This window comes from Henckelia pumila, unplaced genomic scaffold, assembly GCF_033568475.1.
Source record: "Henckelia pumila isolate YLH828 unplaced genomic scaffold, ASM3356847v2 CTG_80:::fragment_2:::debris, whole genome shotgun sequence".
Classification (NCBI taxonomy): Eukaryota; Viridiplantae; Streptophyta; class Magnoliopsida; order Lamiales; family Gesneriaceae; genus Henckelia; species Henckelia pumila.
This window is the reverse complement of record NW_027331884.1, coordinates 83547-101437: the sequence shown is the minus strand read 5'-3', so window position 1 is coordinate 101437 and position 17891 is coordinate 83547. Positions and strand designations below refer to the sequence as shown.

At 34.5% G+C, this 17891-nt stretch overlaps 5 protein-coding genes across 5 annotated transcripts; 3 read left to right on the top strand and 2 right to left on the bottom strand.

Annotated features, from left to right (window-relative positions):
- Positions 1-1055: 1055 nt before the first annotated feature.
- Positions 1056-4423, bottom strand: LOC140873827 (G-patch domain-containing protein 1-like). The gene is made up of 11 exons (XM_073277099.1): positions 4211-4423; positions 3770-3854; positions 3589-3665; positions 3476-3503; positions 3297-3390; positions 3152-3218; positions 2748-2838; positions 2074-2252; positions 1710-1937; positions 1521-1634; positions 1056-1428 (listed from the first exon to the last, which is right to left on the bottom strand). The coding sequence occupies exons 1-11, from the start codon at positions 4286-4288 to the stop codon at positions 1366-1368; spliced, it is 1104 nt and encodes a 367-aa protein (XP_073133200.1). The 5' UTR covers positions 4289-4423; the 3' UTR covers positions 1056-1365.
- A 1166-nt stretch (positions 4424-5589) lies between these two features.
- On the bottom strand, positions 5590-6177 carry LOC140873820 (gibberellin-regulated protein 5-like). Its single transcript, XM_073277087.1, has 3 exons — positions 6097-6177; positions 5867-5957; positions 5590-5771 (listed from the first exon to the last, which is right to left on the bottom strand). Exons 1-3 carry the CDS (start codon positions 6175-6177, stop codon positions 5590-5592), a joined length of 354 nt encoding a protein of 117 aa, XP_073133188.1.
- A 1361-nt stretch (positions 6178-7538) lies between these two features.
- Positions 7539-9128, top strand: LOC140873829 (2-C-methyl-D-erythritol 2,4-cyclodiphosphate synthase, chloroplastic-like). Its single transcript, XM_073277101.1, has 3 exons — positions 7539-7908; positions 8008-8138; positions 8745-9128. Exons 1-3 carry the CDS (start codon positions 7578-7580, stop codon positions 8976-8978), a joined length of 696 nt encoding a protein of 231 aa, XP_073133202.1. The 5' UTR covers positions 7539-7577; the 3' UTR covers positions 8979-9128.
- A 1382-nt stretch (positions 9129-10510) lies between these two features.
- On the top strand, positions 10511-12673 carry LOC140873825 (1-aminocyclopropane-1-carboxylate synthase-like). The gene is made up of 4 exons (XM_073277098.1): positions 10511-10808; positions 10936-11067; positions 11165-11325; positions 11442-12673. Exons 1-4 carry the CDS (start codon positions 10644-10646, stop codon positions 12442-12444), a joined length of 1461 nt encoding a protein of 486 aa, XP_073133199.1. The 5' UTR covers positions 10511-10643; the 3' UTR covers positions 12445-12673.
- A 2353-nt stretch (positions 12674-15026) lies between these two features.
- On the top strand, positions 15027-16768 carry LOC140873819 (uncharacterized). The gene is made up of 2 exons (XM_073277086.1): positions 15027-16137; positions 16239-16768. The coding sequence occupies exons 1-2, from the start codon at positions 15027-15029 to the stop codon at positions 16766-16768; spliced, it is 1641 nt and encodes a 546-aa protein (XP_073133187.1).
- Positions 16769-17891: the final 1123 nt, after the last annotated feature.

Sequence of the window (17891 nt, the reverse complement as noted above, 5' to 3'; positions counted from 1 at the left end):
GAAAAAAAATAAGAAAAATTAAGTGTAATATTAAATATATAAACATTTAAAAATATCATCAAGTATATGTAAATTTAAAAAAAATAACAAATTGACCGATTTATTTTTTAAACAGGAAAAATAAAAATTATAAAATTAAAAATTTAATATGAAATTTTTATCATAATAAAACACATTATTCTTGATAAATTAAAAATAAAAAAATTAAGTATAATATTAAATATATAAATATTTAAAAAATATCGTAAATTATACTTAAAGTCTAATAAAAATAAAAAAAATCCAAAATATAATTATTTATAATTTCTTTAATTAGGTTAACCAAATTTTTTTTTATGAAAACCAAAAAACGAAATTTTCTAAAATTAAAACCGAATTTCTGAATTAACCGAACTGAATTTTTGAATTCATTTGGTGGTTAATTCGGTTTAAACGAAATAATGCACCCTCCTAATTCTCTTGAAATCATAAATTTCAATAGAAGTGCATTATTATATAATATTGAAATATAAATATAAGTCTCCTAAAAAAATATAAATTATAAGATGAAAAAAATGATACAAAAAAATGGTAAGTTAAAAAAAAATGAATGTTTAAAAAAAATAAAATGTATAATTTAAAAAGGTCAAAATATATTACAAAAACCTCATAATTTTAGAGAAAATTAAACACAAAATTATTTTTTTAAAAAAATTTAAAGAAATAAATATATTTAAAAAAAGCAAAAAAAAAATGAATATTGTGCTGTGGGGGTAAACGACCTGCTGTGGTCACCCCCCACAGCAGGGGATTCAGGTAAAATAAATGAACATGGTTGATTTTATAAGTGGATTTAATTAGCTTTCCCGCAAAATTAAGCAGATTCGAAGCCCTTATGGAGGGTTGAAATATTCTTGTTTGGTGAAGAGTCGCATTAATGTCAAGATTTCATACTCGGTTACGGAGAATTGATTCTCGGATACTACTTTCCTAACCACTGCTGACGAGTGAAAAAGTCTGGAGGTTTAGAAAGAATAACGTCAGATAACAACGCCATCTTTTTTTTTTTTAATACTTCAAATAAATACCACGGTTCCATAAAGTGCTTTTACATATCAGATCAGAAATCTATAAAATTAAGAATAATAACATTAAAAAAAACTTGAATTCACGCCCAAAATTTTACTAATCCTAGAATTTAAAGGCCTATTAAACTCTTCTCCAATGTGAATTCCTTATCAAATTACAGATATTACATACCTTTGTGAGCAGCACCAATTGCTGCATAAGAAAACACAACAATTATTTCTCTCATTCAACCATCAACGGTAGTGGTGAGTGATGTACACATTGTTGCAGGTTAAACCCAATCCCGGAACAAAATTTTCAGTTTCTTTTCGTAAGAAAGACCCTCGTTCCCTTTATAGAGAATCTATCACTGTTATTGAGCTGCAGTAGAGATTTAAACCAATGGCACCAAGTTTCAGAACTGCAATCAGGGAGAAATACAATTCTAAGCAATATAACAGAGTCATTAATACCTTGTGTTTTAAGGAAGTAAACGCCTCTTCTGAAGAAATGTTGGAGAATGTAGAAGGTGAGTGTTCATCAATAAGTTTCTTGAGCTGCTTCAGTTTTAAGGACTGTTCGGGCACCTGCAGGAAATAAAGGCTGAGCAAAAGAAAAAAGAGCTAATTCAAAATTGACTCTGAAATATCAGGAGCAAGGACCTGCTGAAGAAGACGCCTACAGAGCTTTTTAATTTTTTGCTTCGACTCAACAACCATTTCGACCTGGGAATTTTCATCTAGTTTCCTTTTAACTGGAGAATCTACATTAGATGAATCTTCCACATCACTATCATCAAAATTTGTCTTTTTCCCCTGAAAGTAGCAGCCAGCAACTTTCTTTGCACGGTCCTTGATACCCAGTCCTTGTTTTCCAGATGTGGCTTTGTCCTGAAAACACACAGCTAGGCCGGTAAAATTGTATTCTATAGAAGAAAACTTCATAGTTAAAGAAGGATGTCATTATTACTAGCGTATAAAAAGTGAACTCAACAGAATACATGAACTGAATGCCACTAATCCAAACCTGTACAAGTTTGTATAGATTTTCTTGATCATCTTCGTTAAATGTAGTTCTCGTATCGAGATTTTCGTCACCACCAGTTAGGGGGGAGTTTCTTCTGCGCAATTCAGCACCAAGCAGACCTCCAGCAATGAATCCCAATTTGGTTCCCCACCATTCAGGGGAAACATCTTGAACTTTTCCTGCATGATGGTTAGTGACAATGTTTTAGTAAATTGTATGAGCAAATAAGCAAAAGCTGCATAATAATAACAAGAAAAAGGAGAAGAAAAAAAAAGATAGCATCAAGATCCTTCTCAGCTAGTAACCATATTCAGCAATAGAATCAGACACGGCGGTTCAAAAAAATATTCAGTCTGTGTTTATTGTTTAGAGAAAATAACATACTATAGTATTAAACAGTGGAGCACCAATGTCAATTCAGAAAACATGCTATTTATTAGCTATTAACACATTTCTTAGGACGGTTTCATCGTTAAACCTTTTTTTTAGGAAAAAAGCAGCAGCGACAAAACATAGGGACGGACCAATGTCAATTCAGAAAACATGCTATTTATTAGCTATTAACACATTTCTTAGAAGGTTTTCATCATTAATCATTAAATTAAAAAAGAAAAGACGCAGGAACAAAACACAAGGTCGGGCTTTGATGTTATCTGAGTGGATTAAGAACTTGCCTTCAACATCAGGCTCTGGCATGTGATTTTCCATTGGCTTCACTTCATCCAAGACATTGCAATTACTTTGGGTAGACTTTGCCCTGCTCACCTGAAGAATGATGCCATTAAGCTATACTGATGATAATGAATAGAAAAAGATACGCAATTGCTATCAGAATTCAGAGACCCATCTTGCCTCCACTGGAACTTCCAATAACTACCACAAAGAAACTTGCAAGTAAAATAGTTCGACATCAAAACATAAGGCTTAGTAATAAGAGATAATATATCCAAAAAGGTAACGAAGTAAAAAAAATAATGAAACAGACTTATCCTTGCTTTGGCAACAATCCACTTATCATTGCTTTGGCAACAATCCATTAAAACAAATTTACAGAGAATGCATCTCAAACAAAACTTACAAGAATTCCTTCAAGATCCTGTGAAGAATATCCATTAACAAGCTTTCCCTTCTCTCTTTTCTTATATCTGCACATGTTGAAAGTAGTATGACCATTGTTATACAAGCATGAGTAAGAAAAGCATCCGTTTTCAAAATACACTGACCTTCCTTGTGGCCGAGTAACCTTCGCGACCATCTCTTGATTGTTGTTAGAAGGGACAGGCTTTGAGAAAGATTTCACTTCATCCTTTTCATCCGCTGTCATACGAAGTAGAAAGTGAATATCTATATACCATATCATGGACCTAAAATGCAATACAATTTTTTGTTCTTCCTTAAGTACCTTCATCCAAGTTGACATCAGCCGCTTGCTGAAAAATTATAATACCACACATATGCAGTTAAAAGGAAATCATAATAGTGCAAAAAACCTTATCCAAAAAAACAAGATATTACCACTTTCAGTTTCTTGAGGATATTATCAAATTGAGTAGTGTCAAATGCCCAAGCATTTGGTTGTTCCGAGCCTATGCCTAAATAAGTAAAAAAAGTGACAGTGGTATTAAAATCTCAATTCAAATCAATAAGTTAACATGCCTAGCACATATAATCAAAGTATTAAAACAAAGATGGCAACCTAAAGTATCTTGCTTGTTCTTCACTCGGACATAACCTTTGATCCCTTGCTTTTCTTTACCCAGCCCTTCTCCTTCTTCCCATCCCTGCACATGCATTTGAAGGATCAAACTAAAACATGTGTTCAGACATTATCTTTGAGACCTACAAATCCACACTGCATTGCAATTTAAGTTATCAAGAAAGAAGATCGTTTTCATCACAAATAAATAACAAATGCAAACTCAACTAAAAAGACAATTTTTCAAAATAGATGTTTTCACCAAATAGAACAGGTGTGTGAGTTGGAATGTAAAATCCACATCAGATAGAACTAAAAAAATTCCGATTTTCGGTGGCGCAAATTTCAGCACCGAGCCGATGCATAATGGCAGATGATATCCGTAGCATAACGTATACACAAGGTAAATATAAAGAATAATTCCAGCAAAATAAATTATACCATTTGTTTCATCAGGCGGAACGCGGCGGAGCTTCGATCAACCCCGACGTAGCGGAGAGGAACTTCCGGAGTCGCCATGATTTGACAATCTAAAGACAAGATAATCCCCAATCTCTCCTTCCCTCTCTGAAATCCCTTTCCTGCAACAACTGAAGGATCAGGAGAGGGAGAGGGAGAGGGAGAGGGAGATGATTTGCAAGCAGCATAGGGGTTTACTAGAAACCCTAAAACACTGCAATCTGATGGTGGAATTATACCTACGGTCACGATTTGGCTTTCCACCAGTTATCAACGGCTAATGATGGACTAATTTTTTCTTCAGAAAAAACCATAAACTCCATTATTATTATTTTTTCTTTAGTGACGTGGGACCCCTTGAAAAATAAACTCTTCGAGTGTATTTAAAATTCATTATAGTAGGTCATTTTTTTTTGAAAAAATAGTTGACCGATATTTAAAAAAACACCCTTTTAAATTAATTAATGGGATTAAATTCCAATATGTTTTTTTTTTCAGTGCCAAATCCAAATGTGCATTATTTAAAAAAATAAAAAAATCAAAATACACATTTTGAGAGTGATCAAAGATACAAAGTAATTATCTATATTATGATACTTCAGCGCAAACTCAAAATTTGCGTATTTCGAGCATATAAATTGCAAAAAAAAAAAAAATTTCTAAGAAATCAACCTAAGAACAATTGATCTTTGGACATCAGCCTCAACCATTAGGTGAATTGATTATTTTAATAATAATAACTTACAATTAATGTCATTTGCATGGGATGTGTGCGTATATATAATTTTTTGTGTTAATTTAATTTACCTTATAAGCATGGAGAAACTTTTGTGAAATCCTTGACATCACATTATGATTAGGGTTGGTATATCGCATTTACCGTATCGAAATATAACGTACATACCGTTAAAATCGACATATATACCTAAAATTTCGGTACGGTATTTTCGGTAAAAACGGTATGTAATTTATGTCATACCGGTATTTCGGTACCGAAATATCGATACAGTATCGATATGACGATATCTATTTTTTCAGTAGCGAAGTTTTCGGTACGATATGCGGTATCATTCAGTAAAGTTGGTATATCATACCGAACCGGTCCTAATTATGGTTGGATTTTGCTTATTAACTTTAATTAAAAAAATGTTTGGTTACAAAATATGGTTTTCAACTAAACTATTACAGATAGGATAAATAACTTATCATTTTTTTAATATATTATTTAGATGACAGAGGTAAATTATTTATTATTGAAAATGTAATCTTAAGCCTGTTACATTTAATTTATCATGGTTATTAATCAATCAAATTCTGAGAACAAAAAATCATTCTCTTGTGCTTCTTCTTCTTCTTCTTCTTCAAGGGCATTTTGGACCACCTTCTTTGGTTTTCCAATTGTTGTAACATGGGCAACATTCTTTGTTTCCATAAGTTCCTGGCGGCACACACAGGCATATGTTGCAACATTTGTTGCAGAAAAACAAGCATGGCTTCTTATGTGAAGTCGCCGAGCATCGACGTTCGCATTCACTCCCGCATCCTAGAAAAATCGAAATTCAAACATGTGAACAAAGTTTGATATGAAAATCATTTTTAAAGAATATTAATTCAAACAAGATTTTGTAACAATCTCACGATTTTGCGGGACTGGGCATGTGATTCCTCCATTTGCTGCCGAAGCAATAGGGGAGAATGGAAGTGTGTGTGTTGATTCAACTCCATAAGCCTAACCACGTCAAAGAGCATAAAAAAATATTGAATATATAAATCATTAGCAATCAATAATATTGATATCAAAAAATAAAAATAAAAAAATAATAATAATATTGATATTGAAATGTGACGTTGAAGTTTAGTTTACTCACGTGAGAAATTCCAATTATTGATAAGGTGGAAACACAAATGATCAAAAGGAACATGAAATGAAAAGTTGAAGGGGAAGCCATTTTTCTCTTTCGATCTCCTTTATTTATTTTTTTTTGCCCCCTTCAACTTAATTGTGATTGTGTACGTAATTATGTTTTTAGTTTGAGGAGCAAATGCATGCTTATATTATATAGAGGAAAAAAGGTTGATTAGTCATTTAATGATATAATAAATGTTTGGTGATCATTTAGATTTATGAAATCCCAAATTTTATTTTGTGGACAGGAGACTTAAGTAAGCGGAATCATTTCGAATTATGATGATTGATTTTGACTTTTTATGCTTTAGTTGACTTTTTTTAAAAAAACAAAATAAAATTTTAACAAGTGTATAAAAATGTACTTAATAAAAAATATTTACAAGTATATTGGGCATATTAAGGGAGTGTTTGCAATAGATTGTGCTTCTGTAGAAGTGATAATTTATAGATTATAAAAAAGTTAAGAAAAATAAAAGTTGGTAGTGTTTGAAAACAAATGTGAAAATCTAAAATTCAAAGTTGGGTAGTGTTTGATAAATAAGTGATTAGAGTGCTTTTAACAATGACCTTCTTATTAGAATCACTTTTGGAGAATCATAATCACCACAAGACTAGCTTTTGGATTTCTATTAAGTTAAGCATAAGCTAACACATAATCTAGGTTTAAGAAACACACAAATTTTTTAAACCAAAAGCTAACAATCACTTTTTTTTAGTGATTGCAAACACTCCCTAAATATGTTAAAGGAAAAGTTGAGAAGTGTTTCCTAAAATTTCTCAATCACTATTAAGACAAAATTACAAATAATTCAAGAACATGGAGCCTAAGGTTTCGTTTGGACATATACTTTAAAAATATTTTTAGTGTTTTATAAGTGAAAAAAACTTAAAGTATGTGTTTGGATAAACGTTTGGTAAAATGTTTTTGAAAACTATTTTTTAAAAAGTGTTCTTCAAGTATAATTTTTGAAGAACATTTGAAAGGTATTTTTTGATGTTTTTAGCAAGGAACCATGGAAGACAAAGATGAAAAATATGACTTTTAAATGTTAAAATATTTTTATAGAATAGTTGTTCAAACACATATTTATTTTTAAAAAAACTTTAAAAACGTTTTAATTTTTTTTAAAAAAATATTTTATAAAAACGTTTTATAAGTACATGCCAAACGAAGCCTAAATTGCAAAGTAAAATAAACTAGACGTAATTCTTGTCATGTGTCAAAACTTAGCTAGGTTAGGTTCAATCTATCATTATTGTTTAATTTTTTATTGAAATTTATAAAATAATATTACAACAATAATTTTGCTAGACAAATATTTTATTCGAATCATAAATAAAAAAATATTAATTTAGATAATATGCAATTTTTTTTCCCCAATATTTTATTGTAAACACGAACCACACAAGCACAAGCGGCGAAGGTAAGAATCGAAGAAAATGGCAATAGCCACTTCAATCTATTGCACCACTCAGCTCCAGTACAGCAGAGCCTTCCCGAAGCAACAATTTCCCGGAGCGTGTGTTACACGGAAAACGCTTCCCTGTCAAAATTCAACGCTTATATCCTCCCTGTTGCCGCCGGTTGCGGTGGCTGCATCTTCCAGCTCCGTCCAAGCCGAGCCGCGGACCACGGCCGCCGCTCCGGCGAAGGTTTTACCTTTTCGCGTAGGCCACGGCTTCGATCTCCACCGCCTGGAGCCTGGGTATCCTCTCATCATCGGCGGTGTCAATATTCCTCACGATCGAGGCTGCGAAGCTCACTCCGATGGTTTGTATATATTTTGGGCCGAAATTATGTGTAGTTTGAAAATACTACATTTAATTGCTTGATCTACTCTGTTTCAAAAGTTATCACTTGATAATATAGGAGATGTGTTGCTACATTGTGTTGTTGATGCAATATTGGGGGCATTGGGTCTTCCAGATATCGGGCAGATCTTTCCCGACACCGATCCCAAATGGAAAGGGGCAGCATCTTCTGTTTTCGTTGCGGAGGCTGTGAGTACTGTGCCTCTGATCCTTATATTAGTGGCAATATTTGGTCATGTGTTTTTGGAGATTAATGCTTTTGTTTTCTGATCAAAACCAAAATGCTTTTGGCTCTTCTTTTTCAGATGAATAAAAGACCACAAATGTTTTGGTTGTGTAGAGTTTACAGGGCAAACAAAGATTAACTTTTGACAACTTAATTGCTTTTAGAGTATGCTACCTACATCACACTAATGTCCATTTGTTTAGAGTAGTGTTATCTATTAGTTAGTTGCCATTTTATCTTTTGCAAAAAACACCTTGCATTTAGTGACTTTCAAATTTATTCATGTGATCGTTTCATAAAATCGAGTGCCTCTCAGTATTTTTGCTATCATGAATCAAGAAATGACTTTACAGAGTGATTCAGTGTTACATTTCTGATTACAGATACCATATAAACTAGTCAGGTTTTGCTATCATGGATCAAAAAATGACTTTACCAAGTGATTCAGTGTTACATTTCTGATGAGGTTTTACTTGCAAAACCTGACTAGTTTATATGGTATCTGTAAATTTGAGGAAGCTGGTGGTTTTCAAATCTAACTATCCCTGTGAATTTTTGGTTCTTGCTAGGTTCGACTGATGCACGAGGCAGGTTATGAAATCGGTAACTTAGATGCCACTTTGATTCTGCAAAGGCCAAAAGTTAGTCCTCACAAGGAGGCTATCCGAGCCAATTTGTGCCATCTACTCGGATCGGATCCTTCTGTTACCAACCTCAAAGCAAAAACCCACGAGAAAGTTGATAGTCTCGGGGAAAATAGAAGCATCGCTGCACACACAGTGGTTCTCCTTATGAGGAAATAATGTAACTAATCTTTTTCTATTTCTTGGATCGGTAGTGTATGAATTTTGTACCATTCGATATTTTCGAATGCAATATTTTACTAAGAGAAAAGAAGGAACGAATACGATTCGAGGAGCTCAAATAACACAAAGAAAATTAGTTAAATGTCATTTGTTCGCCTAATGGTCAGGTCAAATCATCTATGCAGTCTACGAGCTGACTGAGGCACATTACGTGTGTTTATTATTTTTGCATATAAAAAAGAAATCAATGATAATTAATTAATATTATGATTTATTCGTTTTCTTTAACCTTTTCCACATGCTAATATTTGGTTTTGATAACCAAAATTTCAAATAATTGTTATGGTCAGAAAAAAAAAAAAAAAAAGCGTTCTCATTTATAAATGAAAACATTCGTAAAAGTTGGCCAAAGAAGTATGAAGTCTAATAGAGACGAAAGTCAGACGATGGACCAAAAGTTTGACTGCCCACATCAATTATTGACTTATTTCAATTTTATTTATTTCCGGAACAAATATTATTCATTACGAATTTAATTTTGTAATTAATTATATTTTTGAATATTGACTTTTCAACTCAAATGCGCATGTTCCCAGCAGACACTGGTCATACAAGAAGAAAGTACGGATGGCTAAGTTGGAAAAAAAACATGTTAATCACATTGATACAGATAAAATCCCAAGGGCAAGATAGTTAAATCGGCGCGGAAACAATAAAAATTTATGGAAAAACTACACACAAAAATTAATTTTTTTTAAAGAGAAATTAAATACCGATTAAATGTTATACAATAAAATGTTGAGAGGCATTAATTGGCCACCGTCATTGGACAATTGATAGAGGTCGCTGCTCTATAATTGTTGAAAACATTTGTCACATTTTATTTCTTCATTTAGCCATAACATATAACCGGCCTACCATTTTTATGTGTTCAAATACAGTCACAAAATAATTATATCTTTGTTGCATTATATGCTGTAATTGTTAAATTCTAATTCGGTTACTTAACACATGCATTTACAAAAAAAAAACAAAAAAACAAAAAAAATTTATTAAAGGCAAACACTTGTATGCAACCGTTGCACGGGTCATATTCGTGTGACGGGTCTCTTATATGGGTTATCCATTAAAAAGTATTACATTTTATGTCAAAAGTATTACTTATTATTATAAATATGGATAGGGTTGACCCGTCTCACGAATGAGACCGTTGCACAGGATAGTTACTCTTTATTAAATGTACGTGGTACTATTTTTCAAAATTCAAAATTTATTTTGACTTGAGTTCAAATTAATCCAAAGCTTAGCCTTCATTTTATATTATAAAATGATGAAAACATGGTTTATGACTAAAAAGTAAATCAAATTAGCCGCCTAAAAATGTTTCCAGTTTAGGCATCTAGTTTTCATTTAAGTAAGATTTGAATTTTGTTACCGTGTTCTTCGTAGGAAGCTTCCCATCAAAGAACAAATACTTACTATAAATATGCAACCCATTCCACATCCTCAAAAACATCTTACTCAAACAACTCACTCACAAGCAGAGCAAATCCATTCATTCATTCATTCATTCTTTATTTATTTCATTCGTTAATTATTTCATTTGTACAACTTTCCCCAACTTAATTTGCATTATTTGAAGCTTTTGAAAAACTGAAAATAATGGAGAACAAAAATCAAGAACAACTTTTGTCCAAGATCGCAACCAATGACGGACATGGCGAAAACTCGTCGTATTTCGACGGTTGGAAGGCATATGACATGAATCCTTATCATCCCAACGAGAACCAAAATGGGGTTATTCAAATGGGATTAGCAGAAAACCAGGTATTGTTTTTTTTTTTTTTAAATAAAAGTGAATATCAGTCTTTCTGCATTATATATTTTCTAGAATATTATATTATATCTTAGTATATTTTTAATTAATATAATTTCTTTGTTCTTTTTCTTGCAGCTTTCATTTGATTTGATCCAAGAATGGGTTAAGAACAACCCAAGGGCCTCAATTTGCACTGCAGAAGGTGCAGATGACTTCAAGGATATTGCAATATTTCAAGATTATCATGGCTTACCACAATTCAGAAATGTACGTAACACACTATCAAGCTCTTTGATATTTGATTTTTTGATTGATAGATGTATTATCACTAAATTCTTGGAATATTACATTATAAATATTGTAGGCTGTGGCAAGATTCATGGAGAAAGTGAGGGGAAATCGAGTCCGATTCGATCCGGATCGTATCGTGATGAGTGGAGGTGCAACAGGAGCTCAAGAAACATTGGCTTTCTGCTTGGCTGATCCTGGTGATGCATTCTTGGTCCCGACACCTTACTATCCAGGGTACGAATTTTGGCTATAAAAAATTGCAATAAAAAAATCAGCAATAACAGAACATAGTATATATATCGATCCACATTAATTATTCTACTCTTAACAAATTCATCACCACCATGCAGAAATGATCGAGATCTAACATGGAGAACACGAATGCAACTAGTTCCTGTCATCTGCAACAGCTCCAACAATTTCAAGATCACCCGAACCGCATTAGAAACCGCGTACCAAAAAGCTCAAGAATCGAACATCAAGATAAAGGGTTTACTTCTAAACAATCCATCAAACCCTCTAGGCACAGTACTGGACAGAGAAACCTTAACAGACTCGTTGAACTTCACCAAGGAGAAGAAAATACACTTGATTTGCGACGAAATTTACTCGGCAACAGTCTTCAGCCAGCCTGGTTTCATCAGCATAGCCGAGATTGTCCAAGAAAACAGAGCAAGCTGCAACCTGGATCTTGTCCACATTGTCTATAGTTTGTCCAAGGATCTCGGTTTCCCTGGATTCAGAGTCGGTATCATATACTCATACAACGATAAGGTCACAGAATGCGCGAGAAAAATGTCGAGTTTCGGGCTTGTTTCTACTCAGACACAGCACCTAATAGCTTCCATGCTGTCGGATGACGCTTTCGTGGACAGATTCCTCGAAGAAAGCTCGAAAAGATTAGGCACGAGGCACGGTTTGCTATGCGGGAAACTAGCTAAAGTTGGGATCAGAAGCTTGAAAGGGAATTCGGGGCTTTTTTGCTGGATGGACTTGAGAAGGCTGCTGAAAGAAGAGACGTTCGAGGCAGAGATGGAGCTGTGGAGAGTGATAATCAATGAAGTTAAGATCAACGTTTCGCCCGGTGCATCGTTCCATTGCTCTGAGCCGGGATGGTTTCGAGTTTGTTATGCAAACATGGATGATGAAACCATGATGGTTGCTATGAATAGAATACTCAAGTTTGTGATGCAAACAAAGGGTATGGAGGCGAAGAATACAAGGAAACAATGTTGGGGAAGTAAGCTTGAAATCAGCTTATCTTCAAAGAGATTGGATGAATTTTTCATGGCGCCACACAAGATGTCTCCTCACTCGCCTATGCCTTCGCCCCTCGTTCGCGCCAGGACATGATCAGCAGCTTGAATTTTTTCTGTCTTGTGAATAAAACATGGCGAATCGATATCTAATTAGACTTAGTTCAGTTGATAATATTGCAACTCAAAGTGTAAAAAAAGAGCAGAAATAATATGGCTCGGTAACTTAGAAAATGGGATTCAGCTCTGTGCTGGACACGAATTACTATAGTTGTATTAATGTAATATTATGATTGCAGAGTTTTTTAGCAGCAAATTTCCTTTTATCTAACATTTTGATTTCTTTCGAATGGAGAAGTTAACTGATTCAGTATTTGACACATGAAAATGATCAATGTTAATTCATTATCCGAATCCAAATAAATCAAAGGGTAAGATAAATCAAAGTTATATATTAATATAAGCATGGACGGATCCATTAATTAAAGTTGGGGTGCGCTTGAATTTAATCAATAAATTATATATTTTCTTTAGGATTTTGATTCTCTATGTTGTTAAATTTCAATTTTAGTTTGCTATCTTTGTTTTTTTTTGACAACTTTAATCTTTCCTCCAACTTGGCTCTGACATGGAAACAATGCAGTACTTGTATGACGCTGGGTGTATAGTGTCACATTAGCACTTCCAATCAAAAAAGAATAGAATTATCAAAAAAATTGCATGAATAAAACTGAAATTTAATTACATAAAGAATCAAAATTATAAAATGACAAATTTACAGGACCGAAATGCAATTTTCATTCCAAAAATGAAGTTGTGCGCTAAAATTAAGAAGATGAGCTAGGCTTCCGGTGTTAAATGTAAGTTTTATTGGATTAAATAAAATAATTTATATATATATATAATAAAAAAAATTTAGAGTAACCCACAACTTAGGAGTTAGGACTAGCCTGAGCTAGATTCTTTGTTGAATATAAGTTCAGTTCGCCCTTGAAACATACTACTGCTCCGGATCCAAGCGTTGGCTAGGTAAACATCCTGGAGGAAGAGAGGCTAACTTGCTCAACCGCCCTCATACTGAGAATATAAACTAATAATGGATGGAATCAAAAATCAAAAATCAAAAATCAAAAACCAACTAGATAAGTAAATAAAGCAGCAACCAAACCGGCGGCTGAATTGAAAATCTATTAATAATAATTGATTTTATAAAATTAATAAGTAAGAATAATAAATGATGCAACTTGTATTTATTATATATATATATTATATATATAAATATATATATAAATATATATAATATTTACGTGCATGTCACACGTCACTAGGACCATGACGTGTAATTTTTTTTTTTTTTCACGAGTTTTCGTTTTTAAATCCACATTTGAAACCAAATTAACTAATTACTTTTTGGAAAAAAAAATTGAAATAGACAAATCATTAGACAACATAAACGTACGTAGCCTAATAAATTATTGCATTCTAATTTTTTTTTTCAAATTACAACAGAAAGAGGACTCAATCGAATCTCCACTAATTAGTGGCGGACAGGTGAGATCAATTGGATTACAAGCTCCGATCCGATTATAATTCCTTATATACACAAATTACACAATTTAGTTTTACTCTTGATAGATTACACCTGAAAATTCAACTGGGCCTGAGCCCAATCATGAAGGTCCATTCCAAATATTTTTGAGGCCCAAGCTTATTTAAATATTATATATATTTAATTCAAGCAGACCCTAAATTCTACAAAAGCCCATAAGAGGCTCAAGCCCGTGAAATCTCCGAATATCTATAAATAGCTCAAGTCACCTCATTATTAAGGTACACACTTTCTTTAGCACTATAACGCTTACTCTCGATTATTATTCCTTGAGTAATAACTGACTTGAGCGTCGGAGTGTCTTCGCCGGAAACCCTCCCGGCTCCTCTGACTTTATTTTGTGACGTAGGAACAACCCACTGAAGATCTCCCAAGGGAACATGCAAGGATTTATTCATACTCCGGACTTTGCGGAAGCAACGTATCAAGTACAAATGATTTTTGGCTACATCAGCTTAACTGACTTAAGCGTCGGAGTGTCTTCACCGGAAACCCTCCCGGCTCCTCTGACTTTATTTTGTGACGTAGGAACAACCCACTGAAGATCTCCCAAGGGAACGTTCAAGGATTTATTCATACTCCGAACTTTGCGGAAGCAACGTATCGAGTACAAGTGATTTTTGGCTACATAAGCTTGGCGCCGTCCGTGGGAACCCGTTCACTACATCATTGAGAACACATATTACTTCAAAAATGTCTCAAGGAAATAATAACAATGGAAACGCACCGCCGAGTATTACTCTCACCCGTGAAGACTTGACTGCGCTAATGGAAAATACAGCAGCACTCGCAGCAAAAGATGCAGTTGCTCAGTACCGAGAAACCCGCAAGCGCAAAAGCAGCAAGAAAAAGGCTCAGACTGAAGGCTCGTCATCTCTTGACCCTAATAACGGAGACCCAAATAAAGATAAGTCTAAAGTGAATGATAAATATCAAGGGGGACCAAGAAAAATACTACTCAGAAAGACGGTGAAGCAAGTGTTCACACAGTTCATGACACTTCTGGCGAAAACAAGATCACTAATCCAGCTCGGAAGGATGGATCTCGCACACATGTAACTGGAGAGAATATGTTCGCAATTTTGCCGTCACGTCGAAGCCCCTTCACTGATGACATATTATCTGAAGCATTACCAAAGGGAGTTAAAATCCCCAGCTTACCTGAGTTCGATGGAACGAGTGACCCCCAAGACCATATTGACAAATTCTACACGAAAGCGAATTTATATGATATCACAGATGCTGCAAGCTATAAAATTTTCCGAACAACATTATCAGGAAGAGCACTCACATGGTTCAATAAGTTATCATCTGGATCTATTGCCAATTTGGAGCAACTTACTGACTGCTTCATCCAGCAATTCTCAAATAACAAAAAATACCCAAAAACAATAGCATATTTGTTCATAGTCATTCAAAAAGAAGGAGAATGTTTGGGGGACTATGTTCGGCGATTTACTCATGCGGTGCACGAAGTCTTACACGTGAACCATGATTTGTTAGCTGGAATAATGCAACAAAACTTGCGCCATCGGAAGTTCAAAGAATCAATAGCGGGAAGGCCGCCCAAAAACTTAGAGGAATTATTGGAAAGAGCTGAGAAATACATACGGGTTGAAGAATCTGTAGAGCCACACTACTTGAATAAAAAAAAGAGAGAAGAAGATAAATCAGATATTAGAAAGCGAGACGAGAAGCGAACAGCACAGAGTCCCCGCCTCCAAAATACACCCCTCAATGCACATCTGACCGATATACTGGTAGTGGCTGAAAAACAAGGGTTGTTGCGTCCCCCTTGCCCAATGCAAAATAACCCAAAGCGCCAGCGTTCGGACAAGTACTGCCATTTTCATAAAGATAAAGGTCATACTACAGAAGATTGCTTCAGTTTGCGAGCAGAAATTGAAAAACTCATAAAATACGGGCATTTGGGAAATTTTGTGGACAAATCCCGCGGTGAAAAGCGAGATGACAGACGTCGGGACAAACAACCAAAACGTGACTATCAAAAGTGCCATGATGAAAATGGGAAACAGCATGAACGAGTTGATGAAAATTTTCTCTCGGGAGGGGTAATCTCCGTAATCACTGGGGGCCTGCTTGTGGCGACTCAAACAATGCAAGAAAAGCCCTTCTACGGGCAGCAAAAGGAACCAACAATTTATCTAGCCCCACATCCTTGTCGATATATGAAATTGGAACCATCCAAGATGGATTAACATTCAGTGAAAAAGATCTGGAGAACCCTCGGGGCACACATAATGATGCTTTAATCATCTCAGTCACAATCTCCAATTTTTGGGTAAAGAAAATTCTAGTGGATTCAGGAAGTTCGGCCGACATAATTTTTCATGATGCATTCGTGAAGTTGGGTATTAGTAATGCACAGTTAACTCCATTCAACACTCCACTAGTCGGATTTTTTGGAGAAATAGTTGAAGCTTTGGGAGAAGTAACGCTTCCTCTTTCCTTAGGTTCTTACCCCAAACGGTCTACTAAGATGGTGAAATTTTTTGTAGTAAAGGCTTTATCTGCGTACAATTTGATATTGGGACGACCAAGTCTTAATATATTCCAAGCCATCGGATCGACATATCATATGAAGCTGAAGTTTCCGACTCCAGGAGGAGTAGGAGAAGCAATTGGTGACCATCGTCTAGCCAGAGAATGTCATGCGGTGACATTGCGGGGTTCATCAGGAAATCGTAAAAGACAAGTTTCTAATGAGGAAAGAGCGCCGAAACCTGGAAAAATTTTACGTGAAAACGGAATACATTTGGTAGATGAAAAGCCTAGAGCAAAGAGAGAATAACAGCAACCGAAACTCTGAAACATGTGGCAATCATTCCAACTGATCCCAAGAAAACCCTAAAGATCGGGACCGAATTACCTCATGAGCTGGAAGAGAAGTTAAAAAATTTCCTTGGTCGCAATTTGGACGTGTTTGCTTGGGGTGATGAGCCTTTGCCCGGAATACCCAATGAATATGCCATCCGAAAATGAGACCGGTGAAGCAAAAGAAAAGAGCATTTGGCCAAGAGAAAAATCGACATATAGCCGCTGAAGTGGAAAAACTCTTAGCAGCAAGATACATCAGGCCAGTTACTGTTGGAAAACTGTGTTCAGATCAATTAGAATTGATACCCGGTGCAGCGGAAGTTTAAAAAATTTATTTTATTAATATGGAACGATTCCATATCTGGGTATCAAAACTTTTACGATTAAATTTGTGTAAGTAAAATAAATAATCACAATTAAATATTTTACCTTAAAATCTCAAAGCGAGATTATGGACACCAACAGAATTTAATTTGCTCTTCTTGTAAATCCCGGGAACTGATGGCGTCACGATCTTTCTCCGAAATTAGGTCCACGAATGGAAACAGAAACCCTCTGATTGACTGCACTAGAAATCAATCAGAAGTTTGCGTAGAGAATAAATAGATATGATTTGTTAATTCAGAATTGTAATTTTTCACAAAAATCACAAGACTGAATTTTCTCCGAAAAGGGACAAGGATTTTCGAAAAACCCTTAGAAAATAATATGTGGTGTTTTCGAAAATTCTAATAATTAATTGCATGCAATTTTCGAACACTGCACATATATTTATAGATAATTTCTAGTTATAATTGTATCAGGACTCTAACTCCTTAAAGCCCACAATCCATAACTTAAGCCCAACAAGCCAAGCCTGTTGTTATAGAAATTAATATAAAATTCAACGTGACTCCGATTGATAAACTGATTTCACCAATATGCACAGAAACCATTTCTGCATCTTTTAGAGTCAAGATAATTTTTCTGAATCCGAATTCAGTGATTTCCAAAAATGTCCATCCCTATGTCATTTTAGGAAATCTCACTCCTTTTAGTTAAGAAGTCCAACTTCTTTTTCATTAAATTTAACTCTTTAAATTTAACTATCTCTACGG